The sequence below is a fragment of the Neophocaena asiaeorientalis genome, unplaced genomic scaffold (genome assembly GCF_003031525.2).
Source record: "Neophocaena asiaeorientalis asiaeorientalis breed wild unplaced genomic scaffold, Neophocaena_asiaeorientalis_V1.1 scaffold254, whole genome shotgun sequence".
Taxonomy (NCBI): Eukaryota; Metazoa; Chordata; class Mammalia; order Artiodactyla; family Phocoenidae; genus Neophocaena; species Neophocaena asiaeorientalis.
Genome location: NW_020174705.1, coordinates 3,933,958 through 3,942,413, shown reverse-complemented (window position 1 = coordinate 3,942,413; position 8,456 = coordinate 3,933,958). Strand labels below are relative to the sequence as shown.

Genomic DNA, 8,456 nt, shown 5'->3' with positions numbered 1-8,456 from the left:
CCCGGCCCCGCGGCGCGGCCGCGTCTAAGCGGCCCCCGGAAACGCCGCCAGCTCGGGGTGGGCGGAAGGGGCAGTCTACCTCCCCCGGGCCCGAATCCCCGCCCCCCAAATGCCCAGGCGATCGGTTTTGGGGGCCCCCGTTTTTGTGCGGGTAACGGCCAGGGCGGGGCGGCGCCGAGGCCCAAACGGACAGACTGGCAGGCGGCCGGAAGGAGGACGCCCCAGGCCTGGGCCGAGCTGGGCCCACGCCGCCCCCGCCTTGGGAGCTGCGGGTTTAAGATAAGGGAGCCCCGAGCCCGCGGGTGGAGCCGCCCGGTGGGTCTCAGGGTCTGAGGATCTGCGTGTGGGCTGGACAGCTCGGCGGCGCGTGTCCACGTACATGTGCATTTGTATTTACGCACGCGCCACGCTGCGTGTGGACATGTTGGCGCGCGCGCGCGCGCGCGTGTGTGTGTAAACACGCAGTCCATCGGGGCGCGGGTGCGGGGTGTGTACCCACACCACAGGTCGCCGTTTTGCAGACGGTGCTCTCGCGTGCGCACACATGTGTACAGGTGTTGTGTCGGAGCCCCACACTACAGCTACGTGTGCATCTGTGTACCCTGCTCCAGAGGCGTGTCCAGGTGCTCTCCTCTGTGCTGGCCGGCGAATCTACCTGCACAGTGCATGGCATGATATACACGGTTCAGTAGCTTCTAGCTTTCAGCCAGCTGGGCAGGAGGTGGGGCTGCCCCAGCCAGGCCCCCACCTCCCCAGGCCTCCCTGACCCATAGGGCACTAGTGCCCAGGGCTTGTGCTGCCAAGAGGCCACCTGGCCTTCCCTACTCTGCCGCCCCAGAAATAACCCAGGATGGTATCTAGGGATGAGGCCAGAGCCCCTTGAGCTCTTCCCCTCACAAGTGTAAGGTCACAACCCTAGCCAGTCTGTAGAGTCTGTGCCCAGTCCAGGTTTCAGAGCCTGGTTTCTAGATGGGGAGCAAGCTCAGGGAAGGTATTTGGGCCGTAGGAGGGACAGGGAGCCAGGGTACTCTGGAGTTCAGCTTCCTGGGGGTGGGATGGGGATCAGAATTGCTGCCCGAAGGTTGGGACAGTCTGGGGAGGCAGTGGCCTGTCCACCCAGGGGAATCCTTGCTCACTTTCCTACCAGAGATCTCAGGGGGACTGCTAACCCTGCGGTGGTCCTCACATCACAAGATGGGAGGCTGCTCTGGCTCTCTGAGCAGGTCCTACTCTCTGGCCTCAGTTTCCTCAGCTGTACCTGGGGCATGTGAGTTGACCTCTAAGGAGTGAATGGCCAACCCCGGCAGCCCCACCCTGCAGGAAGCTCCCTAATCAGCCCGTTTGTCTCAAGAACTGGATGTGGCAAAACTTGCAAAACCACATTCATGGCAGTTTACTTGAGTCCCACATCTGCATACACAGCTCCCCCGTCTGCCTAGGTCTGGGCAGGCAGGTAGGTGTCCGGTCTGCCTGGGGCTGGGCAGGCAGGTGTCTGGTGGGAAGAGGCCCTGCCTGTCGGCACTCTCAGCCCAGCCCACGGAGCCTGGCACCAGCCTGGCAGTTACTCAGGCAGCACTGGTTGGTGTCGCTTGGTCATAAGACTTGAAAATGTAACTTTGAAAATGGAAATGCCTGGGGAAAAACTCTGATCTCAGGAGGGGCAGGAGCAGCTTGCAGACTGGGGAGCTCTGGTGGCCCCCAGGGTAGGAGCCCTGTGCGCCAGGCTCCCTGAATCTCAATTTCACCATGTGTAAAATGGGGAGGCGGATAGTAGGGAGGTCTACTTAAGGTAAAAATGGGTTGTGAACATCCAATCCTTAGGTCTTCCTGGGAGTGACGGGGGTTCCTTGTGGTAAACTCCCCTCTGTGCCCTCCTCCCTGGCTGGCTGCACACTTGGACTGAGGGCTGGTGCAGCAGGAGGCCTTGTTTTTGGGTCATACTCTCTGTGATTCAGGTGTTAATGGGGACAGAAGGCTGCTGGAGGGGGACCTGTGTGCTTTAAGGTTGGGGGTGCTTTAGGAAGGCAGGAAAAGGGCAGCCGTTTCTCCCTGGAATCCTCACACACAGCAATGGCCTTCAGAATTGCTGTTGGGGGAGGAATGGTTTGGTGTGTCCCTTGGGGCTCCTTGGGGGGTGTGTCACAAGGAGGTGCTTAGAGATCAAGGCCCTCCCCCCAGCTCCCACACCCATGTTTGGGGACACTGGGGTAGGGCATCTCCAGCAGGAAATTCCCAGAGTAATTCACTTGAATTTAATAATAAAACCCCTAGGGTAAGCCCTAGAAGCCAGGCTGGGTTTCTGGGTGTGTTGGGAGTGGGGGAGGGGCTGATAGCGCTGGGCTGTGGGGTGGTGAGCCCGAGTGGGGAGCCATGGAGGGCAGAGCTGCCCGCAGACCCTTCACACACTTGACGGGCTCCCTCACCCAGCACTTTCGAAAGAGCAGCTGGTTCCTTTATTTTCCTGGATGCCTCTCCTGCAGGGGTTGAACCAGGACACACCAATGCCAGCGGAGGCCACCCTGGGGCCCCTCCTCCCAGCCGCCCAGGGTCACTAGAGGAGCTTGTCTGACCCAGGCCAACTGCCACCCCCTTTCCCACCCACTTCTCACGGTCCTGGGTGCAAACCCCACTTCAGCCTTCCTCCTGCTCCACCACCTTGAGAACATTCCAAGGAAGGCTCAGGTAACTGGACAGGGGTGCAAACCCCAGACCATCCTACTTAATTCCGGCTCTCCCAGCTGGACCGTGGATCTCCGGAGGTCACTGCTGCTAGGGAGGGGAACCTGCAAGCCACCTAGTCCCATCACCCTGTGGTGCAGATGGAGAAACCGAGAACCAGGGCAGAGTCCCTTGGCCAGCCTAGGAGAGGAGCAGGTGGGTTACAGACTCTCAACATCTGGGTGCCTTTGCCGTCCTCTGGCTCATAGACAAGGAAACTGAGGCTCAGGGAGGAGTAGGGACTTGCCGTCCATGGAGTTGGTGGCAGTAGGGCTAGAATCTGCCGGAGGCCTTTCCCCATGAGACAGGCCCCCATGTCAGGTGAGCTGGAAGCACTTGGCAGCCAGGTGGCAGGCAGTGTCATGAGGGTCCTCCCCACCCACCAGACCTGCCCAGAGGTCCACAGCGCCTCTTTGGGCTGCGGCGAGGGTCGAGGGATGACAGGCATGCTGCCTCAACTTGCCAGGCCAGGGCCACAGGGGTCCTGAGGGTAAGCGTGGGCCTTTCTTCCCGCAGACGGCCCTCAGCGCCTTTTTCCAAGAGACCAACATCCCCTACAGCCACCATCACCACCAGATGGTAAGTGTCCCCTGCAGCCCCAGGGGCAGCCCTGCGGGGCTGTCCCGGTTCAGGGCAGGGGGAAGCCACCCAGGGCCAAGGAAGGTGCAGTGGCTCTTGGCCACGGAAGAGCCGCTGGGATGGGACTCCTGGGAGCCTGGCAGCAGGCACAGTGGGCTAGCCCATCTCGGACACCACACCTTTCCTCTGTGAGCTCCTGGCTGGTGGACCGCCTGCAGGGTGGGGTGCCTCCAGGGAAGGGTGATGTGTCTCCTCGTGGGAGCCCGGGGCCCTTCCAGGAAGGGGGTGCTCACCCCTCCCTCTCTGTTCCTCTTCCCCCACAGATGTGCACTCCAGCCAACACCCCCGCCACGCCCCCCAACTTCCCTGATGCCCTCACCATGTTCTCCCGTCTCAAGGCCTCCGAGAGCTTCCACAGCGGAGGCAGCGGCAGCCCGATGGCCGCCACGGCCACGTCGCCCCCGCCGCACTTCCCACTCGCCGCCACCGGCAGCTTCGCGGCACCCAGCTGGCCGGCTGCGGCCTCGCCCCCAGGGGGGGCACAGCACCACCAGCCGCAGCAGCTGCCCCTGTGGACTCCGGCACCCCCTTCCCCGGTGTCAGACTGGCCGCCCCTGGTCCCCCAACAGGCCGCCTCAGAACCCAGAGCCCACCCTGCCATGGAGGCCGAGAGATAAGGGAGGCCCCTCCCCCCTCCCGGAGGCCAGAACCCCGTGGGGCGGGGGAGAGGACGTCTCTGCGGGCCCCCTTCACCCTCCTCTGTCTGCACCCCCATTCCCCAGAGCCCTGGGGGGGAGAGACCGGACCCTTGTGCCAGTACGCAGGCTGCCCGCATGCGTACCCAGCAGCGCGGGCCTGCAGCACCCAGCTTTCATGGATTTGGTTCAGAGTCGTCTGGGTGCTGGTGGACAGAACCTCAGAGAACAAGCAGCCTTCCCCCGAGGACTCACCTGCCCCACCCAACCCCAGGGGGCTGCGGAGCTCCCTGGGGCTGGTGGGCCTAGATCCCCACCCTCGGGAATGCAGAGCCTTCTCCGCATGTGTGCGTGTCGCTGTGTCTGTGTATTTATATGTATGTCGCTCTTCGAGAAGCAACCTAGTTTATGGGGCAGCTGGACTTTGCATGTAAGAGTAAGCCCCCTCTCCCCTTGTCCGCTGTCCCTCTCCCCAGGGCCCTGCCCCTCTCCCCTGCCCCCTGGGCAGTCAGCCTTGCTGTTCCCTGCAGAGAAAAGGATTGTGGGAAACTCCAGGACTCTTCCCACCCATCCCCCAGCGCCTGCCTGCTGGGGCTGCCTGCATGCCTCCCCAGAGCCCGGGGGTACCCCATCCCCAGTTCCTTTCCCCCTTTTAACAAAGGAGAAGAAAGAGTTCCAAACCACCACCAGGCTCTGTGGTCTTGCCTCGTATCCTAAGCTTTGCTGCCAGCTGGCCCTGTGTGGAGGGGGAGGGAGCCAACGGAGCCCAGAGCAGGGGCCCACCCCCCAGTCCCGCCTGGCTCCAAACCGCTCCTGTCTGTTGCTGTCTTTTCAACCACAACATGCTCTGGAATCTTCCTGTCCACCCCAGGCTTTTCCCATGCAGTTAGTTCCTGCCCTGTGTTCCCAGAACCCCTGCCTCCATCTGCTCACCCTTCCCCCTGTCCGACTGGACAGATCCCGACCTCCGGGGCTAACAGCTGCCTTCCGGTCTGCCAGGGTTTCACAGAGGACTTTTCTTCCTGGCTTAGGGCCCCAGTGACTGGCTGCAGGCTGGACCCTCAGCCCAACCTCCAGCAAACATGCTGTGTGGGCAGGGCCCTCCCTTGGGGAGGCACAGGACACAGCACCCATAGTAAGATAGCAGGCTTGGATGCAGAGCCCGTGGGGGCTAGCAGCAGGGACTGGACAAGGCTGAGCAGAGTCTAACCCGCAGCTCAAACCTTTGGTTGCTAGGAGACGAACCACTCGGGCAACAGGCAGTGGATCCCCGGCTACTATCAAGCCAGGCTGGGGCAGGCACCTGTTCTTGCTCCAAGGGAGAAGCCAACGTGCCCCACTCTGTCCTGGGCAGCCTGTACCAGTGGAGGGCATCCCTGGGGTGGCTTTGGGAGAAGGTAGCCTTGGCCTTGTACCCCTTCGTGAGGAGCTGGAACGTGGGGAAGGAAGGAGGCGGGGGCCTCTGCAGCTCTTCACTGACAGACCTTACTCTCTAATCCGGGAGAGCCTGCCGGCACTCAGCCCTCTGTGGACGGCGCCTGGGTTGGGGAGTTCTATTTTGGAAGGTCTCCTGCTTGACAGGTGTCTCAGCGCCTGCCATCAACAGTCCTGCTCTCGCTCCCCAGGGTTGCCGTGCTGCCACTTAGCCTCACCTCTGCCCTGTTGGAGCCTGGACAGGCTCTGTGGACCACTGTCTGTCCCCGCTTATCACTGAAGACTGACCGCGGCGCCCCTGCTCTAGCTGTTGCTTATGTTCTGGAAGTGTGTCCTCACCTTGAAGCCCACCCTTCTAATGGCCTTCAGAGGGGGCGCAGCTCTGTCTGGGGTGCCTGTGGTGAGGGAATTGCGGGATGGGGCAGGATGAGAAGGGGGAGGCTGCCCTAGGCCTCTTTACTTTCATCCTTTTGGATGGAAGACAATTCTCAGGGAGCTGCCACATCTCCCTCCAACTGTAGGAAAAATGGTTTGTAGAGGCAAGTAAGTATTTCTGGGTTATCTGTGACATGGGGGTTATCTGTAACAGTGTGCCTGAGCTCCCCAGTGCACAGATTACTGAGGTGGCCGTATGCGTTGGAACCACACAAGACGGTGTACAGTCCAGAATGTGCACTCAGGCTACCCCCAGGTGGGCCCCTGGGTGGCCTGTAAGTGATCCACACCCTCGCTACTCAAAGTGTGATTCCCAGACCAGCGGCATAACCTGGGAACTTGTTAGAGGTGCAGGACCTCAGCCCCCAGCCCAGTTCTACTGAAACAGAATCTGCTTCTGACAGGATCCTCACGTGCCCAGTGGACATTCAAGGGTGAGAATGTCCCAACCTGACCAAGCCCAGTTCTGTTTCTGGAGGCCCCCACGAGCTGGGCCTGGAGGTCCCTGGTGGTCTCATTAGGGCTGGCAGGGACTTGAGGTTCCTGTAGATCCAGCTCTTCTAGCGTGGGCACTCTAGACATCGGAGGCTGGTTCCTTCTCTGCCATTGGCGCATCCTGTATGCTGTGAGATGTTGAGCAGTATCCCTGGCCCCTTCCCATGAGTAGATGCCAGGAGCAGCCCCCAGTTGTGACAACCAAAAATGTCTATAGGCACAGTGAAACATCCCCTGGAAGCAAAGTCACCCCAGTGGAGAGATCCCACGCTGCCTGTGGTTCCGTAGCTGGCTGCACAGCATGGCCTCCAGGGAGCTCCCAGGTCCCACGGCATCAGAATCCCTGGGGAGGCCCTGACAGTACAGTTTTAAACATTCCCCAGGATATCAGTGATCGACTTATGAATGTACTAAAAACCACTCAATTGTAAAGTTTAAAAACTGTATGGGGGCTTCTCTGGTGGTGCAGTGGTTGAGAATCTACCTGCCAATGCAGGGGACACGGGTTCGATCCCTGGTCTGGGAAGATCCCACATGCCGTGGAGCAACTAAGCCCGTGCGCCACAACTACTGAGCCTGTGTGCCGCAACTACTGAAGCCCGCGCGCCTAGAGCCTGTGCTCCACAACGAGAGAAACCACCGCAACGAGAAGCCTGCGCGCTGCAACGAAGAGTAGCCCCCGCTCACCACAATTAGAGAAAGCCCGCATGCAGCAACAAAGACCCAACACAGCCAAAAATAAATAAATTAAATAAATAAATTTATAAAAAACGGTATGGCATGACACTCATGTGTCATAGCTGTTATTAAAAGTAGAATGGTTCCCGGGTGATTCTGATGCAACACAAGCCCCTCGTGGCAGCTGGGAGCCACCAGACTCGTGACCCTCCAGCATGCAGAGCACAAGGGTCCCTTGGGTCCTTGAGGCAACTGTTCTGGAGGAGGGCCCAGGAATCTGATTTCTCTCTTTTTAAAAATTTTTTAATGGACTTTATTTTTTAAAGCAGTTTTGTTTTTTTTTAATTCTCTGTTTTTGAATTTTATTTTATTTTTTATACAGCAGGTTCTTATTAGTTATCTGTTTTATACATATTAGTGTGTATATGTCAATCCCAATATCCCAATTCATCCCACCCCCACCACTTTCTCCCCTAGGTGTCCATATGTTTGTTGTCTACATCTGTGTCTCTATTTCTGCCCTGCAAACTGGTTAGGAATCTGATTTCTAACGAGAGCCCCAGGCACAGCGGAAACTGGAGCAGGACAGGGCAGAGGGCAGGGCTGGAGCTTTCCAGCAATGCTGAGGCCCTGCCAGGTGTGAGCATCTGAGCATCTCTCAGGCAAGCAAAGGGGTCAGGAAAACTCACTCAAAGGGAGCTAGAGGTGGGACAACATAGATGCCACGTGACCCAGAACTCAAGGGCAGCACAGAACCAGGAACTTCAATTTCCCCAAACCTTGAGTCTCAGAAGCAAAACTGAAGGAGTCAGTAACCACCTACTACACATTCAAGTGTAAACTGGCTAAAAAGCAAAGCTGCTGATGTAGGAACGGAAGAGACTCACATTTACAGCCATCCTCAGCTGTCCACCTCGGGCACCTCCTAGGAGCTGCTTTAGCTGCTAAAGAGACGACCAGCCTTGTCACCTCAAGAGTCCAGCCTCTGGGCTTCGTCACCACTAGACTTGAGCTCCAGATCGCTCTCTTTCCAAGATTCCATTGTGAAAACACCATTTGCATCCATGAGGTTGCTGGAAAGAATGTGATTGGAGCTCTCATTTCTGAAGAGGGTACATGGCAGCATGTGGAATGGAGGCCCAGCCTCCCCAGGTGACAAGCAGTGGGTGAGCCCTTCAGGTCTGATGTTAAGTGACCAGGGCGTGGCTGTCTTAGGGGTCTGCAGATTCACAGGGCTCTGATATGTGCTGTTGGGCTTGATTTGTCGGCCAGCACTTTAAAATCAGGAGAGTTAAATTTAAAAAATTTTAAAAAAAATCAGGAGAGTTTACAAGAAAAGCCTCACTTCTGGCTTACCTTGGAAATTTTGTAATATCTGGACCAAGTTCCCTTAAGGCCACAAATGGTTGAAGCTGACCACCA

General features: G+C 58.4%; 1 protein-coding gene across 1 annotated transcript in view; it reads left to right on the top strand.

Moving 5' to 3' along the window:
• UBALD1 (UBA like domain containing 1) overlaps positions 1-4,124 on the top strand; it is a 4,488-nt gene extending 364 nt beyond the window's left edge. The window contains exons 2-3 of the mRNA XM_024759741.1: positions 3,235-3,297; positions 3,621-4,124. Coding sequence (XP_024615509.1) covers positions 3,235-3,297; positions 3,621-3,974 — 417 coding nt within the window. The 3' untranslated portion in view covers positions 3,975-4,124. The remainder of the gene's footprint in view (positions 1-3,234; positions 3,298-3,620) is intronic.
• The last annotated feature ends 4,332 nt before the right edge of the window (positions 4,125-8,456 follow it).